A 20,099-nucleotide genomic window follows, 5' to 3' on the forward strand; every position below is an offset into this window, starting at 1 on the left:
CAACCTTTACATCTACGGAACACAGGTTGTCCATGAAAATCCTTTAAGTCTTGTCAAAAATGCTGAAAGACACAACGTGTCCTACAACTCTCCGAAAAGTCTGATGAGAATCATCGGCCTGTCGTAGCTGTAATGTCCATGTGATAGAGAAAGCAAACCGGGACTAAGAAAACATATGTGAACACGAGCAGGAAAAACAAGATGCGAGGAACAAAAAACACACAAAATCAGTTTCCTTACAAATGGTACAAATTTAATCAGGAATGAAATGTAATCATCATCAATGTCTAGAAAACAATGGAGGAGAGTTCACGGTGGCGGGATTAGGACACTGGATTAGCAGCAGATTGCAGGATGGACGGCTGGGAATGTTGTGGTAATGGGGGGTATTACTCCTGGGAGGGGTCTCTGACCCGCAATCTACTGATATAATTACAAGCACTGCACGATCTTAACACATACAAAGGGGGGTGGCAAAACCACACAATATCCTGTTACTGGTTGGAATTGATGGCGCCAATCACGAACCTTAGGGACAGAAAAGGTGGCGGATGCCTTTCCTGCTAAGCTTGTGTTTGGTGTATTCTTTGCGTGTGTCTACTAGTCAAACGTCCCCATATGTATTATTTTGGCTACAGGTCAAACGCCCCTGTACGTACCATTTTGGAGAACGGATCTCTGGTTACACACCACCAGCTTTTCCGTAGACATTATAAGTATTATCAGCTATTTCAGTGATTTAGAGGGGTTGTCTATATAAATACGCCATACTGGATGGGGGTCCAGTGATTAGGGTGTGCTACGACGAGGCACCATGGTGGACATGATGACTCTTCTATGCATCGAATATTTGTCATATAATACTACCGCTCCCCTGCAGACAACGCGGGTATGGAGGTCTAATCTACCATAGAGGTCAGTGCTTCCTGTATCAGGAAGGGCCCTGAAGTTCGAACCAGGGTTTAGGTCCGGTGAGGAAGGGACCGGGTCATTATTCTTTCATCTTTAAAGGCCGGGCAATGGAGACTCGTCCCGTATGAGAACCATGTTTTTTCCTGAAAGATGCAGACTTTTTCCCCAAACTACTGCTTGAAGAAAGTGTCTTCTAAACTCAGGCAGAAGGTCTAAGGTCAAAATACTCACTGCCTGGTAATTCTGCACACAGTTCTTAGATAATGAAAAAAACATTATATATATATTTTTTAAATAACATAACATTTTCTGACGACATTTCCTTTAAAGGCTAAAAAGGTAAAAAAAAAAAAAAATCAGTTCAATGTCAGGTTATTCCCATTATCTGGTATAAACCTTGGTGGAAAACATATGTCTTGTGCTGTGCGTCGGGTTACTAGACTATAACTGTGCTTATTCTGTTGAAGGCTTTTTGGAAATCCTCCAAAATTACAAGGGACCAAGTTTTTCAGATTTAATGGGCTCTGACAGTCTTAATGTTTATTCTATGAGAAAAAAACAACTTTTTGGAAAGGTGTCGGGGCCCGGGACCCTATGGACGTCCTGCTGTCATTTGTACATGGAGGAATCCATAGGAGAGGTGTGCGTAGATGGGGTAGGCGGCACAGTCTCTGCACTACCAGTGATGCCATATGGTGCTCTCTGGGGTAATTGCTGGAGATGCTACACCCTAAAAGCAGTAGAGAATATCCCCAAAGATACTGTGCCTGCTCAGACATGGCGTAATTGTTTTTTGTCGTTTTTATACCCCTCTGTGTTAAATCAGATGCCTGTGTAGGAACGGTGGAACATTGCAGAAGCCTGTCGGTGCCTTACAGCTCAGACTATTGTATTATGGGATGGAATCAGTATTAATATGCACTGTATGGTCTTTTCTGGACATTCAGGTATATCACTTATCTGTAATTTTTAGCTTATGGTGACTGAGCCTAACAGGTTGATTGTGTCTGAATGAGTGCTATCCTTTCATACGTGTAGAAAAGCAATTTCTTGCCCTCATCAAGGTAAGACTGTCTAATATGGCCAGGAACTGTCCAGACTCTTAGCATCTGCTCCATCTCATTGGGCGATTCGTCTTCCTTAGCATTCTGCCAGCACTATAGGTTTTAGAACTTCCTTTCCCCTCACTTCTCAGCATTCATTGTATTTGCCAATGTCCAATGTCTTACTAGCCCTTAACTACAAGCCCATATCTCTGTTATATCTGTATTCACTTTAATAGACAGGAGAGCAGAAGCAGAAAGACAAAAAACAGCCCTGACTCTTATATTCCATCTTCGCGTCTCTGCTGCTAGATACGGCGGCAGACAACAAGTGACGCAGACGGAATAGCGACTAGTGGATGGCACTTTGAGGGACTTTTAGGAGGTAAGACATTATAATATTTGAATAAAGTAATTTGCAGATTGCCCATTTAGCACATTATCTACTAAACGAGATCAAGTCGTCTGGAAGTGCAGGGAACATTTAAAGGGGTTGTCCAGTCTTAAATTACAAGTGTGCAGCCACTCTATGTGAACCCTCATATTCTGCACACTGTGCTGTGAAGATTTTCTAGTACCAAAAATGGCAGCATGTGAGTGTAATTATGTGATATGCATACTCTCAGCCACATTCCAACTAGACGTGCACGGCCTCGCTCAACAGTCTAGTCGGAATGTAGCTGGAAGTATGCATATTGAATATTTGCAATCATATGATCCCCGTTTCCAGTGCTGCAGTGAATGCGATGTGAAGATTCACAAGTCTACAGGCACGTACAGTGACTCCAGACTTGTAGTTTAAAGCCGGACAGCCCCTTTAAGGCTGGAGATTAGAGGTCATGTGAGTTACAGCACCTGCTTGTGTTATATATCAAAATCTTATGTACATGTAGCTAAATGAGTAATGGATGGAAAGTGAGAATTCTCTGAAGAAATTGGTAATACAATGGCACCAACGCTGGGTAAAGGGAACCGGTCAGCTACTGGCAGGGGATGATGTGACTTTAATGACCGGTCCAAAAGGGCAGTTCTTGGTGGTTCTTCCCGTCCTGGTCTGCAGCACAATCAAGTGGAGTGTGGCGGCAAGAAGTACACTAGTACCTGCCTCTTTGACTAGTCATCCTAGCTGCAAAGCCCCTGGCCGGCCGTATGTTTTCTCCATTTCAGAGTGAAAAATAAATGGCGTCAATAACAGAGGTGGTCTGGGTTATATGCAGATCTTGGTCTGAGCAGTAAGTTCGCGTTGAGGGCAGAAACCTGCGCTTTTACCACCAACTCCGGCAGAAAAATGTTTTGTAAATTACTATCCAGTGGGAATTGTGTCCCCTTCCATTGTAATATCAGTTCATTATTCCTTGTAGCATCAGGGATTGTCATCATATACGGAGGTGGCACGTGTAGACATGAATCTGAGTGTGACTTCAGAGATGGGACCTCGGTTTCTCTATTACGGGCTTGTTGGTGCAAAATTCAGGCCACCACGACGCGCGCTCCAGGACTTTCTCTCCTTGTAGCACCGCAGACCACAGGTTCTTGTACAGCTGTAAGAACGTAACGCCAGTTAGAGATGGTAACTGATGGTCAGCATGCCACATAATGGGGGCCTTAGATCCCACCCTTTACTTCGTAAGTGAGAGCACATTTTGTCATGACCATTTTTCCAATCAAGGATTGGAAAAACATGGATGCTTACTTTCAAAAACAATGCCACAATTGTCCACAGGTTGTTTGTAGTATTACAGCTCAGTCACGTTCATGTCACTGAAGTGTAATACCAGACATGGACAGGTGTGGCACTGTTTCTGGAAGAAAGAAGTCATAGCTTTCTAATCCTGGACTACCCTATAAATTGTTCACACCGCATGAACATATCATCTTCCATCATGAAGTTACTACAAGCAGCCAACTAGTTGATGAAACTGCCTCCTGCCCCTCTGCTGCACAAAACGTGTGTTTCATCAATTTCTTACAAGGATCCCCGACAATAGGCTGATGACAGGATGTCCTGCCGCTGAGCGATCAGCTATAATCTATGCAGTAGCGCAGCAGCGATTGTTATATTTCTCTGCAGCTCCCCCACAGGGAAAATGAAGCATTACACAATTCCTATAGAAAACCAATTGGCTGTCCTTGTAATACCTAAAGATGCCGGGTCCTCCAGAGCAAAAGACGCTCTTGTGGACCCAGCAGTTCATAAAGTCGCAATGTTGTGCCACTACATTGCAGGGAATGAGTGAATGTGGCGACTGCGGCACGACAACCTGCTGGGACCCGTGGTGGGTCTGACTGTTGAGACCCCCCACCCTTGCCTAGAACAGGGCTCTCCAATGCCCCGTTGGAATGTAGAAGTGGGTGGACATGCACGCTACCGCTCCCTGCAGGATACAAAAAGTAACTCTGCAATCGCCGGTGATCCCATATAGACAATGAATGGAGCGGTGCTGCACGTGTGTGACCTCAGCTCCACTCTAAAGAGGCATTTCATAGCTCAGATCTGTGGATCGCAGGGGGTCCCAGAGGTCAGAAACCTACTGATCTATAAGCTATCTACTATTCTGTAGATAGGTGATAACTTTTAATGATGGGGAATTCTAAGGGTCCCCCATAAACAATGATGGTTAGTCCAGAATCTATCTCACCTGACTTCTCCAAACACAGGAGAGCTTCTGGTTACCTTGCCGAAAATAAAAGGATTGGCAGTCCAAAATTGGACATGCCAGATCTTTATCTGCCCTAACATCATCTGTGAGGGGAGAGTCAACAGCGCGGCAATATTGGCTGAGTCAGCCAAAGTTAGGGAATAGTCAGACAGCCATATAAACCGGACGGGGATCACAACGCAATGCTCAGACTTGCCGGCGGCTCTCCTGACTTGAACTTGACAGCTGCATAGAAATACATGTCGCCATGCTTGGGTCGGTAGAGCTGCCGGTCAGTCCGAGCATTGCGTTGCGATCCCTGTCCGAGCTGTCTGAGCCTTCCCTTAGTCTGATGTGTATGGGGGCCTTCAGTACAACGTTTTCCAGTGTGATCAGCCGTCCTACTGCTGCTGGGGGGGGGGGGGATAAATTCGTGGCTACACATGTGTGGCTCTCTTCTAAAGGAGTGACGGAAACAGCGGAGCCATTTCAGCAAGACGGGGGAATCACCTTTCTGGAAATCGGTCCCGGCCCCACAGATGTGGATAAGTCAGAAATGTCTACGGTGGAAATACTCCTTTAAATGAGAAACACAGCTCTGCTACATCTGGACCTGCACTGTGGCATCCAAGTGAGAACAATTCTAGGACTATTTTGACATTTTATAGCAAAACTTATTTCAGCGCCTTTGGATTTACCTCTCCATCCGCTTTGGCAATGGGGGAGTTCAAGATGAAATCTGGAGGTGCAATGGCGTCCACGAGAGACACGGCGTCGTCTTTCAGCTGCATTGTAAGAAGAAAAATGTTGGCAGCGGTCGTCACTTTCCATAGTAACACGAGCAAAACAGAGAAGTGAACGCTCGCTGCAAATTACACGGAGGAGTGTAATGCGAGCGGTCACACTGTTTAGGGGAACGGAGGATTCGGATTTTATGGTCTTGGAGCCACCATTGAATTTTTTTTCCCTCTCGAATTCTCCGCGTGTCTCATTAACCTTTACATGGCAGCGGCGGAGTTACATGTGATCTGCGGCACAGAACTGCCGCTGCCGTGTAATACGCACCGTGTAATAAACCGGCTTCTGGCATGCATTCAGTCTCGAGTGGCCGAGAAAAAACAAATGAGAAACTGAGAAAAACAGATGATGGTAGAGAAAAATCGGCTAACGAGGGGGTTACACAACGTCCTGCGCATGGGACAGTCTTACAAATGTAGCAGAGTCGGATATGATATTTAACTCCTTGCGTCCGACTCCTTATCGGTGGTCTTCTGTAAAGCTACTAGTCTCATCTCAGCTCTGCTACATCGGTACATACATCAAGTTGTCGGCCATCCGCTGTGCAATAAAAAGTTTGGCAAATTTCCCATATACATTGGCCCCCATTCATGTAAAGTGGCACTTTGCCCGCAATCATTAAAGAAGAGAGCGCTGTGTAAAATTCACTGACAGGTGTGCGCCGCTTTAATAAATTTGGCGCTTTTTTTACCTATTGTGTGCCACCGCAGAAGTGTACGCCATTTTGTGGCACAAATGATGACCTTGCTGAGCACTGTCCGAGCTCTACCTACTTTTCAAAAAGTTGGCTGGGACTGTCGTAAAAAAAAAGCCAAAAGTTGAAAACTTTCTGTACAACTTCCAGTTATGAAAAATTTTTGCAACTTTTTAAGCCAGAAAAACGGCAAAAATCTCTGGCTGATTCGAGTCCATTGTACCTTCATTCCTCCACATTTTCTAAACTGTGCTTGCTGTCAGTGAATAGAAACGATCTTTAGGTTAATATTCACTCCTTGATTTTGCCTTACTCACATAGTTGAGCTCATTACAATGTATCAGTCTAGACAAAGCCTTGGAGCAGAATTAAGTATGCAGACATCCCCTTTATACAGTATAAGCCCCCACATAGCCTTTTTATATACAGTATGAGCCCTACACAGCCCCTATATACAGTATGAGACCTACACAGCCCAACTGTATACAGTATGAAACCCCACATTGCTCCTATATACAGTATACGCCCCCTATATACAGTGGGGAAACATGGATTTTTGTGAGTACTCATCGTAAAATCCTTTTCTCTGAGACGCTCATTGGGGGACACAGGTACTGTGGGTGTATGCTACTGCCGTCTGGAGGCTGACACTAAGTATACAAAAAAAAAAGTTAGCTCCTCCTCCGCCGCATACACCCTCGCCCCAATTGCGGGCGGAAACCAGTTTAGTGCAATAGCAGTAGGAGAACACAAAAAACAATCTAGCCTTAAAGCAGAATACCATATGTCTGAAAAAGGACCACCCTAATTTTTTTTTTTTTTTAAAAGGAATCATACTAATTAAATAAACAAGAGCCAACTGGCTAATAGGGTGGGTGCTGTGTCCCCCAATGAGCGTCTCGGAGAAAAGGATTTTACGGTGAGTACTCCCAAAAATCCATGTTTCTCCTTCGTCTCATTGGGGGACACAGGTACTGTGGGACGTCCCAAAGCAGTCACTGGGTGGGAGATTGACTCACCGATCCAAGCCACATGCACCTCCTGCTAAAGGTGTGCCACTGCTGCTTGGAGAATTCTTCTACCCAGGCTCGCATCTGATGAAGCCTGAGTATGCACATTGTAATGTTTAGAAAAAGTGTGCAGGCTGGACCAGGTTGCTGCTTTGCATACCTGCTCTGCCGAAGCCTGGTGCCGAAGCGCTCAAGAGGTGCCCACTGCCCGAGTAGAGTGCGCTCTGATCCCTGCAGGAATTGGTGCGCCTCTAATCTGGTAAGCCTCTTGAATAGTTAGGCGGATCCATCTGGCCATGGTCGACTTTGAAGCTGCGAGTCCCTTCCTGCACCCTTCGGAGATAACAAACAGCGAGTCTGTCTGGCGAAAGGGTGCCGTCCGCGACACATTTTCTGAGCCTCTCACTAGGTCCAATGTGTGGAGTGCCCTTTCTACCTGATGTACTGGCGCTGGACAAAATGAAGGCAGGACAATGTCCTCATTAATGTGAAACGAGGACACAACCTTCGGCAGAAAGGGGGAGCTGGTCTAAGAACTGCCTTATCCTTGTAGAAGGTAAGAAACGGTGCTCTACAAGATAGGGCTGCCAACTCAGAGACCCGCCTAATAGAAGTTATGGCTACCAAGAATGCGACCTTCCTGGAAAGGTATGACAACGAAATTTCTCGTAACGGCTCAAAAGGAGCTTCCTGCAGGACACTCAGGACCAGGTTAAGGTCCCAGGAGTCCAGGGGCGCTCTATAGGGGGGTACCAAATGTGAGACCCCTTGAATGAATGTCTTGACCTGCATGTTGGTAGCGATTCTTCGCTGGAAAAGGACGGACAGGGCCGATATCTGTCTCTTAAGCGAGCTCGGGGCTAACCCTGAGTCTAGGCCTGACTGAAGAAAAGCCAGGATGTTGGGAATCGAAAAAGACTGTGGAGCAACCCCGTGCTCTCGACACCAACCAAAGAAAGACCTTCCAACTGTGATGGTAAATTCTCGCCGAGGTAGGCTTCCGGGCGCTAACCATTGTAGCAACCACTTCACGACCGAACCCCGCTTGGGTCACAATCCAAGATTCAATGGCCACGCCATCAAACACAGGGCCCCTGAGTACAGGTGGAAGATCGGCCCCTGAGACAGTAAGTCTGGCAGTTCTGGCAGCCGCCAAGGAACGTCTGCGAGAAGCTGCACTAGATTCGGATACCATGCCCGACAGGGCCAGTCTGGGGACAGCAGAATTGCCGGAACCCTCTCTGTTTTGATCTTCCTGATGACCCTCGGAAGTAGTGGCAGCGGGGGAAACAGGTATGGGAGGCGAAACTGGTTCCATGGTAGAACCAACGCATCCACTGCGATCGCTCGCGGGTCTTGAGACCGAGCGACAAACACGGCCACTTTGGCGTTTACCCTGGAGGCCATCAGATCCACGTCCGGTGTCCCCCACCGTTGGCAAATCTGCTGGAAGACCTCTGGGTGCAGGGACCATTCCCTGGACATGACACCCTGCCGGCTTAGGAAGTCTGCTGCCCAATTTTCCACGCCAGGTATGTGGACTGCTGAAATCACCGAGCGGTTCCCCTCGGCCCAGCGTAGTACATGCTCTATCTCGCGCATGGTTGCCCTGCTGCGCGTGCCCCCCCTGATGATTCACGTACGCCAGCGCCGTGCCGTTGTCCGACTGTATCCGGACAGGACGCCCTGCTAGAAAGTGCTGGAAATGTTGCAGTGGCAACCGTACTGCTCGTATCTCCAACAAGTTGATCGGGAGGCGTGCCTCCTGTTGCGACCATCGCCCCTGAGTCGTGTGATGGCGGAAAACTGCTCCCCAACAGAGGAGGATCGCATCGGTTGTGATCACCAACCATTGATCTGGGGGAAAAGGCTTCCCCTGATGAAGAGAGGAGTCGCGCGTCCACCACTGCAGTGACCGCTTGAGCGGACAACCTGCACTGATGATCGAGCGTGAATGGACTCTTGTCCCAGGATGCCAGGAGAGCATGCTGCAGGGGACGAAGATGAAATTGGGCAAACGGAATTGCTACCATTGCCGCCACCATCTTCCCTAGGACCCTCATCCCGAACCGAATGTTGTGATGGCCTGGCTGTTGAACTCCCTGCTGGAGCGCTAGAGCCTTGTCCTGAGGGAGAACTACCAACCCTCGGAAGGTGTCGAAAAACATCCCTAGGAACGAAATCCTCTGAGCTGGAACAAGGGATGACTTCTTCCTATTGACCAACCATCCTAGGCGGGATAGGGTATCCAGCGTGATGCGGACATTTTCCTCGCATGCCCGAAAGGACGGACCTTTCACCAAAAGGTCGTCTAAATACGGCAAGATCACTATGCCCCGAGAGTGTAGAATGGCCATGACGACCGCCATTACTTTCGTGAATACTCTGGGGGCGGTGGCCAACCCGAAGGGCAGAGCTACAAATTGGAAATGCCGACCACCGATTGCGAACCGTAGGAACCTCTGATGCGGAGGAAAAACAGGGACGTGCAGGTAAGCATCCTGGATGTAGACTGAGGCCAAGTATTCTCCCTGTTCCATTGTCAATATAACTGAGCAGAGGGATTCCATTCGAAAGTGTCTGATTCTGATGAACCTGTTCAGGAGCTTTAGGTCCAGCACCGGGCCTTACTGTCCCGTCCTTCTTGGGGACCGCGAACAGGTTGGAATAAAAACCCTGAGTTCTCTCGCACTCTGGTACAGGCCCCTAGTAATGCCTCTGCCCAGGATTCCGCTTTGGGAAGCCGGGAAAGAAAAAAATCGCCTTGGTGGATGACTGACAAATTCTATTTTGAACCCGGACAACACTAATTCCGCCACCCATGCGTCACGTGCTACCGCGACCCAGACGTGGCAGAACTGGAGTAGACGGCCGCCCACTCTGCCGTCTTCAGGTAGCGGATGCCCCGAGTCATTTAGCTGAGGGCTTCTGGGACCTGGCCCTCCTTGACCTGGGTAGGCAGCCTCGCATCCTGCCCAGCGGGTTGGCTCTATACGTGACCTGACGATCCTTGTCTTGGTTGTAGCGCTATGGGGCGGAGGAACTGGCCGCTGCCATCCACCCGGGGCTGCGAAATGACCGAAAGCGTGCCTGCGGCTGACAAAATGGCAGCTTAACTTTCTGCTGTGGGAGAAAACTGCTTTTTCCCCCTGTAGCATCTGATATGAGCTGGTCTAATTTCTCCCCAATTAGGCGGCTACCCCGATAAGGCAGAGAAGTCAAGGATTTTTTGGAAATCGAATCAGCCCGTCATAGCCTTAACCACAGGGCTCTCCTAATGGAGATTGCATTCGCCGCTGCTAGTGCTGCGCAATTGCGATCTGACCAGCTATTTCAGATACTTCCGTCGGCAGGTCCTGCAGGACCTTATTTAAAGAATCTGACCATGACATCATGGCCTTGGCTACCCAAGTTGCCACGAAAGAAGGAGAGAGCGTTGATCCTGATGCTTCATATACCGAGCGCGCCAAGCTCTCTATGAGGCGATCCGTGGGGTCCTTAATGGAAGAAACACTAGGCACTGACAACAAAGTCTTTGAAGCCAGGCGTGACACTGGGGGATCCACAACCGGAGATTCCGCCCATCTCTTACAGAGCTCTGGTGCAAATGGATATCTCGTTTCTAACGTTTTCTGGCCCGAGATACGCTTGTCTGGACGCTCCCTGGGACACTGCACTATGTCCTCGAACTCTGGGTGAGTGCTAAACACTCTATGCGGTCGCCTGACCTTCTTAAAGGATACTTTATGACCTGAGCTTAGGGAGACGTCATCCTCAATACGAAAAGTCTGATTGACAGCTTCGATGAGACTGTCTACTGTCTCCCAACACCCCGGGGTATCCAGGTCCAGGGATTCCTCCACGTCATAATCTGAGCTCTGCTCACTCCCGGAGGATGGTGACGGTGAATGAGACGCCGCACTCACAGATGCCGAAGCACCGGAGGGGCCCGGAGACGCAGTGTGGGCTCTCTTCCTATGCGTCTGCCTAGAGAGAGTGCAGCCCCTGCAGGCCGGAGGCTCTTGTGAGGCGGATGAACCCTCCCAGATAGGCGAGCCGTCGTCTCTGCCCCTATTAGGGGCCTGAAGGGTCTCGATCGCCTTTGTAAGCGAAGCCATGGACCGCGAGAGTGATAACGCCCATTCCGGGGGATCCAGACCCCTGGGCTCTGTTGCAGGGGAGGGCTCCTGGGCGCGTTCTGAGTTACAGGCTTCACATAACTTAACAGTCTGCGCTCATGGGAACATAAACCCACAGGAAACGCATGCGGCATAAAGGAACGTGTGCGTTTTTCCTTTTCCGGACATATTGCTGCTTGGGACCAATCAATGAGATTCTGAGGGGAAAGGTGGAGGAGGGTAACCTTTCATTGCTCGTGGCGTGGCCTCCAGGGTCGGGGTCACACTTACCCTGCTCCTGCGTCCCTGCCCTGCCTCTGCTGCGCTCCTTCACCTCTGGGTAGGTGGCGATGTTGCTCTCCTGGTCGCGGCCTACCCCTTACTGACGCCGGGGCCTCAATTTGTCCGACGCCAGCCCTAGCCACGGGGGGCGGCGCCGGATATGACGTAACGCCAGGGGTGGAACTTCCCCCCGCGGCCTAGGGCCACAGGGGGCGGCGTCCTGCCCAGGGGCCCTCCCCAGCCATCCATACCTGCCATCAGCAGAGGCCATGAGGTAATCCATTTTTTTGGACGGTGCAGGCTACCTAGCTCCGTCCGCCTTGCAGGGGCAAGGAGAGGGACCGTCCGCCGCCATGCAGCACCGCCGTCGTGCATTGGTGGAGCAGTGGGGGCCGCACAGACTAGTCTTGTGCCTCTGTGCAAGCCCATGGTTTCAATACCTAGGGGTGGACAGGGCTAAGTCTGTCATAATGTCCCACGGTGCGGGAAAGGATACGTGGAGGGACACTCGCACGTGCTCGCCCGTTGATGGTTTGGGGAAATCGGATCCTTTCAATAGGATGCGTTGCCCCTGTCTTATCTTCATAAAATAAAAAAGAAAAATAGATGTCCGGGGAAAGTCCCAGAGATGTCCCTCGGTGCAGGAAAGGATACGCGGAGAGAATACTCAACGCGTGCTCGCCCGTTGATGGTTTGGGGAGATCGAACTCTTTCAATAGGGTCCGTCGCCCCTGTCTTATCTTCATGGGAAAAAGGGAAAAAAAAAAGAAAAAAAAAAAGAAGTCTGGAGAAACCCAGACATGTGTGCCTCTAAAGACACTAAGCATAAAACTGGTTTCCGCCCGCAATCGGGGAGAGGGTGTATGCGGCGGAGGAGGAGCTAACTTTTTTTTTTGTATACTTAGTGTCAGCCTCCAGACGGCAGTAGCATACACCCACAGTACCTGTGTCCCCCAATGAGACGAAGGAGAAAAAAGTATTTAGTCAGCCATCAATTGTGCAATTCTCCCATGCAAAAAGATGAGAGAGGCCTGTAATTGACATCATAGGTAGACCACAACTATGAGAGTCAAACTGAGAAAACAAAGCCAGAAAATCACCTTGTCTGATTTAGCAAAATTTATTTTGCAAATTATGGTGGAAAATAAGTATTTGGTCACCTAAAAACATGCAAGATTTCTGGCTCTCACAGACCTGTAACTTCTTTAAGAGGCTCCTCTGTCCTCCACTCTTTACCTGTAGTAATGGCACCTGTTTGACCTTGTTATCAGTATAAAAGACACCTGTCCACAACCTCAAACAGTCACACTACAAACTCCACTATGGTGAAGACCAAAGAGTTGTCGGAGGACACCAGAAATAAAATTGTAGCCCTGCACCAGGCTGGGAATACTGAATCTGCAATAGGCAAGCAGCTTGGTGTGATGAAATCAACTGTGGGAGCAATAATAAGAAAATGGAAGACATACAAGACATAAATCTTCCTCGATCTGGGGCTCCACGCAAGCTCTCACGCCGTGGGGTCAAAATGATACAAGAACGGTGAGCAAAAATCCTAAAACCACACGCGGGGACCTAGTGAATGACCTGCAGAGCTGGGACCACCATAACAAAGGCTACCATCAGTAACACACTACGCCACCAGTGACTCAGATCCTGCAGTGCCAGACGTGCCCATTTGCTTAAGCCAGTACATGTCCGGGCCCTTCTGAAGCTTGCTAGAGAGCATTTGGATTATCCAGAAGAGCATTGGGAGAATGTCATATGGTCTGATAAAACCAAAGTAGAACTGTTTGGTAGAAACAAAACTCGTCATGTTTGGAGGAGACAGAATGCTGAGTTGCATCCAAAGAACACCATACCTACTGTGAAGCATGGGGGTGGCAACATCATCCTTTGGGGCTGTTTCTCTGCAAAGAGACCAGGAACTGATCTGTGTACATGAAAGAATGAATGGGGCCATGTATTGTGAGATTTTGAGTGCAAATCTCCTTCCATCAGCAAGGGTATTGAAGATGAAACATGGATGGGTCTTTCAGCATGATAATGATCCCAAGCACACCACCAGGGCAACAAAGGAATGGCTTTGTAAGAAGGATATGAAGGTCCTGGAGTGCCCTAGCCAGTCTCCAGATCTCAACCCCATAGAAAACCTTTGCAGGGATTTGAAAATCTGTGTTGCTCAGCCACAGGCCCAAAACATCACTGCTCTAGAGGAGATCTGCATGGAGGAATGGGCCAACATACCACCAACAGTGTGTGCCAATCTTGTGAAGACTTACAGAAAACGTTTGACCTCTGTCATTTCCAACAAAGGATATATAACAAAATATTGAGATGAACTTCTGTTAATGACCAAATACTTATTTTCCACCATAATTTGCAAAATAAATCTTGCCAAATCAGACAAGGTGATTTTCTGGATTTGTTTTCTCATTTTGACTCTCATAGTTGTGGTCTACCTATGATGTCAATTACAGGCCTCTCATCTTTTTAAAGGGAAGGTGCCATCCAAAAAAGATTTTTTCAGCAATTGCAAAAATGTAAAGAATTAATGTTTACATTTTCTTAAAAAATATTATCATTTGTTTTTAATTTTGTAAAATATGAAAAATAATTTTAAAAAGTTTGGCATTTCCACTTGTTAACACTACGGGGAGCAACTACTGAAATTTGGCACAAAAACCTAGTGTACAACTAGCTCACATTACTGCCCTGCAGTAATTATGGGCGGAATCTGCTGACATGGATGTGATGTCACTCCTCTCCTCCCCTTCTGGGTGTTTGCTAAGGGAAAAGAGAGGCTGACATCTAGGAACACAGTGAGCTGCCATTTTAATGGGGCCTGCAAAGTTACTGACTGTCTTTGCATGCAAAGCCTGGATCAGAACAGGCCATCAATCAGCAGAAATGTTTCCTGGATTTCTGTGGAGCAGACAAGCAGACGGTCCATCCATGTGTATAAAACACAGCGCTCTATGTACAATCCCTGGCACCAAACAGGGTGCCCCCCATAGACCAGCACACTGCTCTCCTGAAATACTCTGTGCTGCTGTCACCCTGCTCCTTCCACCATATATCAGGCCCCTGTCGCCTCGCTTTCACACATCGCCAGGACAGGATCTGAGGAGAGGAAAGGGGTCTTCGGTCACCGAGGATGGCAGGCAGCAAGGATTCTGGGAGCAGGGTGACAGCAGCACAGAGTATTTCAGGAGAGCAGTGTGCTGGTCTATGGGGGGCACAGAGGGAGATGTATGGGGGAGGAGCAGGGTGACAGCACCACAGAAATCCAGGAAGCATTTCTGCTGATTGATGGTCTGTTCTGATCCAGACTTTGCATGCAAAGACCCCATTCCCCTCCTCAGATCCTGTCCTGGCGATGTGTGAAAGCGAGGCGACAGGCGCAGTCCGGGGTGACGCTGGGAAGCAGGCTGGGGGAAATGTAGCCATACAGTAACGATAAAAACGAGACCCCTCTCTTCAGCTGCCTCACCAGCCCACCCCTGACTGCACCTATTACCCCTGACCCGTGTGCAGGTGCTCAGCCAGAGCCACCCTAGAATGGGTCCCCTTTTAGCAGATAATACTACCATAGTGTTCTCACATAATATCGCCATATAGATCACACATAATACCGCCATATACTTCACACATAATACCGCCATATAGATCATACACAATACCACCATGTAGATCACACATAAAACCAGCAGGGTGACAGCAGCACAGAGTATTTCAGGAGAGCAGTATCACACGGGATAGGATTAGATACACGGCTCAGCAGTCCGTATCACACGGGATAGGATTAGATACACGACTCAGCAGACAGTATCACACAGGACAGGATTAGATACACGGCTCAGCAGAGAGTGTCACACAGGAGAGGATTAGATACACGGCTCAGCAGACAGTATCACACAGGATTGGATTAGATACACGGCTCCGCAGTCAGTATCACACAGGAGAGGATTAGATACACGGCTCAGCAGTCAGTATCACACAGGAAAGGATTAGATACACGGCTCCGCAGTCAGTATCACACAGGATAGGATTAGATACACGGCTCAGCAGACAGTATCACACAGGAGAGGATTAGATACACGGCTCCGCAGTCAGTATCACACAGGAGAGGATTAGATACACGGCTCAGCAGTCAGTATCACACAGGATAGGATTAGATACACGGCTCAGCAGTCAGTATCACACAGGAGAGGATTAGATACACGGCTCCGCAGTCAGTATCACACAGGAGAGGATTAGATACACGGCTCAGCAGTCAGTATCACACAGGATAGGATTAGATACACGGCTCAGCAGTCAGTATCACACAGGATAGGATTAGATACACAGCTCAGCAGTCAGTATCACACAGGAGAGGATTAGATACACGGCTCAGCAGTCAGTATCACACAGGAGAGGATTAGATACACGGCTCAGCAGTCAGTATCACACAGGAGAGGCTTAGATACACGGCTCAGCAGTCAGTATCACACAGGATAGGATTAGATACACGGCTCAGCAGTCAGTATCACACAGGATAGGATTAGATACACGGCTCAACAGTCAGTATCACACAGGATAGGATTAGATACACGGCTCAGCAGTCAGTATCACACAGGAGAGGATTAGATACACGGCTCAGCAGTCAGTATCACACAGGAGAGGCTTAGATACACGGCTCAGCAGTCAGTATCACACAGGAGAGGATTAGATGTCCAGCAGATGCCAAGTGTTTTGAAACAGCAGGGAGCAGCTCCTCCTATGTTTTGCTAGTGCAGGGGCAGCAGCTGGTCGGGTGTTTTGGAAAGAGCAGCTCGGTCTCCAGGAGCTCGTCCTGGTTCCTCTCCTTCAGCTGGTATGTGCAGAGTGAACATCCAAGCCCTGTTATGGTGGAACAGTACAGCATCAGTGATAACAGGGCTTGCAATAGAGTGTAAATGTAGCTAAAAGGAAAGCACTGGGCTCCAATAAGATGGCACCTTGCCACACCTACAGCTGTGAATTGAGCTCCCCACAGAGGCGTGCCCAGTTCACAGCTAATGCTGCTGCAATGATACAGATAGGGTCGGGAGTCGAATCTTGTCTCTTATGCCCAGGGACTGCCGTAAATGAGCATGGAAAGTGTCGTTCAGCAGCCAGAAAGGTAAGATGGCAGCCCCCAGTGGCTGCATTAATACAGTTAAAAAAAACCAAACCATACACACCACTGAGTCAAGCTAAGGGGACAATATTTTTTCTACTATTTTCTTTTTTACATTAAGTTATGAAAAAACACGGCAACTTCCCTTTAAGTGGAAAAACTTGCACAATTGGTGGCTGACTAAATACTTTTTTTTCCCCACTGTACATTATGAGCCCCCACATAGCCCAACTGTACACAGTATGAGACCCCACTTTGCTCCTATATACAGTATGCGCCCCAATATACATTATGAGCCCCCCATACACATGCCTCACATGCTTATCTCTCTCCTGTTCCTCTGACGCTCTGCTCCTGTGTTTGCTGTCTGCACTGAGACTCCGCACAGCAGACGGGATGTAATCACGTCTGTTGTCTCAGTCGCACACCCTGATTGGTGGAAGATGGAGTCTCTGTCCTCTACCATTGTATTTGTGCATATGGATAGGTGTGGGAAGGTAAGCGTGTATCGGTCCGCAGGCTGGACTGGAGCAGCCAGAGAGCACTTTGCCCAGGTCTGCTCTTGCACTATTATTACTACTATTATAATGTGACTGTGACACACGGTGAGCAGAACTTCAAGCTTATTTACTGACAGCAAGCAGAGGTCTTAAAAATGGCGAAGGAAATAGAATGTGCAACTGAGAGTTTATCAAAGCTGGAAGTTTCTATCTGATGTAAGAAAAACTCTGTACATGATATTGGGCTTCTAATTGGTGGTCACATGAAGACACTCCCATCCACACGTGCCGTTAGCAAAAATGGACAGAGGGTGGTCCGATAAGACCAGGAAGACAAAGAAGCAGATTTTTTATGTAAGATATATTACAAAGTTTCTTATTCTCACCTGAACTATTGATTTCTGAAACAAAAATTAAAATGACGGATACTCTTTGAGTAGATGGAGTATTCCTGGCAGCTAAAAACAAAGAAGCTAAGACTGGATCTAATTTCTGTTGCACCATATGGATACTAAGTACCCATGGGTCCACCATTCCTTGACTCACTGACTTAGGCTGCAAATTGCCTCTTCAGAAAGAAAGAGGACTTTTACTCTACAGCGCCACCTATTGGTAGTAGCGATCCTACAAGTCACAATCAACCCTTTAACGAGTCTTGTAGTATGACTTAGGATACAAGCCAAATCTACTACAAGACTCGTTAAAGGGTTGATTGTGACTTGTAGGATCGCTACTACCAATAGGTGGCGCTGTAGAGTAAAAGTCCTCTTTCTTTCTGAAGAGGCAATTTGCATATTATATTCCCAGAGGAGCATTGCACGGCGAATAAGTCTCCTTACCTTGACAAGCCACAGCTGGCATGTCACTCTCCGCAAGGAGAAACCTTACTTCTTAGACCCTGACTTAGGCTGGTGACTAGTTATAAAAATCTGGGTATTTTCACTTGGTAGGCGCAGTCTTTCCTTTCCAAAAAAAAATTTGTATCAAAGATTTTAAAAATGTTTGCAGTAAGGAAAAAATACAGGATAATCATCCACTGACAAATCTTAAAAGGATTTGTCTAGCATTAGTTTATCTTCAGCAAACAAAAAAACCCATAACCACTGATTCTCCATCATAGTGCTCCACTGATCCCCCCTCTGTAGTGCTCCACTGACCCCCCTCCGTAGTGCTCCACTGACCCCCCTCCTTAGTGCTCCACTGACCCCCCTCCTTAGTGCTCCACTGACCCCCCTCCTTAGTGCTCCACTGACCCCCCTCCTTAGTGCTCCACTGACCCCCCTCCGTAGTGCTCCACTGAACCCCCTCTGTAGTGCTCCACTGACCCCCCTCCTTAGTGCTCCACTGACCCCCCTCCTTAGTGCTCCACTGACCCCCCTCCGTAGTGCTCCACTGAACCCCATCCGTAGTGCTCCACCTCCGTAGTGCTCCACTGACCCCCCTCCGTAGTGCTCCACTGACCCCCCTCTGTAGTGCTCCACTGACCCCCTCCGTAGTGCTCCACTGACCCCCCCCCCTTAGTGCTCCAATGACCCCCCTCCTTAGTGCTCCACTGACCCCCCTCCTTAGTGCTCCACTGACCCCCCTCTGTAGTGCTCCACTGACCCCCCTCTGTAGTGCTCCACTGACCCCCCTCTGTAGTGCTCCACTGACCCCCCTCTGTAGTGCTCCACTGACCCCCCTCCGTAGTGCTCCACTGACCCCCATCCGTAGTGCTCCACCTCCGTAGTGCTCCACTGACCCCCCTCCGTAGTGCTCCACTGACCCCCCTCCGTAGTGCTCCACTGACCCCCCTCCGTAGTGCTCCACTGACCCCCCTCCTTAGTGCTCCACTGACCCCCCTCCTTAGTGCTCCACTGACCCCCCTCCTTAGTGCTCCACTGACCCCCCTCCTTAGTGCTCCACTGACCCCCCTCCTTAGTGCTCCACTGACCCCTCTCCTTAGTGCTCCACTGACCCCCCTCTGTAGTGCTCCACTAACCCCCCTCTGTAGTGCTCCACTGACCCCCCTCCGTAGTGCTCCACTGACCCCCCTCCGTAGTGCTCCACTGACCCCCATCCGTAGTGCTCCACCTCCGTAGTGCTCCACTGACCCCCCTCCGTAGTGCTCCACTGACCCCCCTCTGTAGTGCTCCACTGACCCCCCTCTGTAGTGCTCCACTGACCCCCCTCTGTAGTGCTCCACTGACCCCCCTCTGTAGTGCTCCACTGACCCCCCTCCGTAGTGCTCCACTGACCCCCCTCCTTAGTGCTCCACTGACCCCCCTCTGTAGTGCTCCACTGACCCCCCTCTGTAGTGCTCCACTGACCCCCCTCCTTAGTGCTCCACTGACCCCCCTCCTTAGTGCTCCACTGACCCCCCTCCTTAGTGCTCCACTGACCCCCCTCCTTAGTGCTCCACTGACCCCCCTCCTTAGTGCTCCACTGAACCCCATCCGTAGTGCTCCACTGACCCCCTCCTTAGTGCTCCACTGACCCCCCTCCTTAGTGCTCCACTGACCCCCCTCCTTAGTGCTCCACTGACCCCCCTCTGTAGTGCTCCACTGACCCCCCTCTGTAGTGCTCCACTGACCCCCCTCTGTAGTGCTCCACTGACCCCCCTCTGTAGTGCTCCACTGACCCCCCTCCGTAGTGCTCCACTGACCCCCCTCCGTAGTGCTCCACTGACCCCCCTCCGTAGTGCTCCACTGACCCCCCTCCTTAGTGCTCCACTGAACCCCATCCGTAGTGCTCCACTGACCCCCTCCTTAGTGCTCCACTGACCCCCCTCCTTAGTGCTCCACTGACCCCCCTCCTTAGTGCTCCACTGACCCCCCTCTGTAGTGCTCCACTGACCCCCCTCTGTAGTGCTCCACTGACCCCCCTCTGTAGTGCTCCACTGACCCCCCTCTGTAGTGCTCCACTGACCCCCCTCTGTAGTGCTCCACTGACCCCCCTCTGTAGTGCTCCACTGACCCCCCTCC

At 49.3% G+C, this 20,099-nt stretch overlaps 1 protein-coding gene across 6 annotated transcripts in view; it reads right to left on the reverse strand.

Annotated features, from left to right (window-relative positions):
- Positions 1 to 231: 231 nt before the first annotated feature.
- Positions 232 to 20,099, reverse strand: part of ACOX3 (acyl-CoA oxidase 3, pristanoyl) — a 126,644-nt gene continuing 106,776 nt past the window's right edge. For all 6 annotated transcript variants that reach the window (XM_073574552.1, XM_073574555.1, XM_073574553.1 and 3 more), the window contains exons 17-18: positions 5,293 to 5,379; positions 232 to 3,496 (exon numbers count right to left, since the gene is read on the reverse strand). In XM_073574552.1, the coding sequence (XP_073430653.1) occupies positions 3,377 to 3,496; positions 5,293 to 5,379 (207 nt within the window). In that variant the 3' untranslated portion in view covers positions 232 to 3,376. The remainder of the gene's footprint in view (positions 3,497 to 5,292; positions 5,380 to 20,099) is intronic.

The sequence above is a fragment of the Dendrobates tinctorius genome, unplaced genomic scaffold, assembly GCF_039654945.1.
Source record: "Dendrobates tinctorius isolate UK_male_01 unplaced genomic scaffold, ASM3965494v1 ptg000039l, whole genome shotgun sequence".
NCBI lineage: Eukaryota > Metazoa > Chordata > Amphibia > Anura > Dendrobatidae > Dendrobates > Dendrobates tinctorius.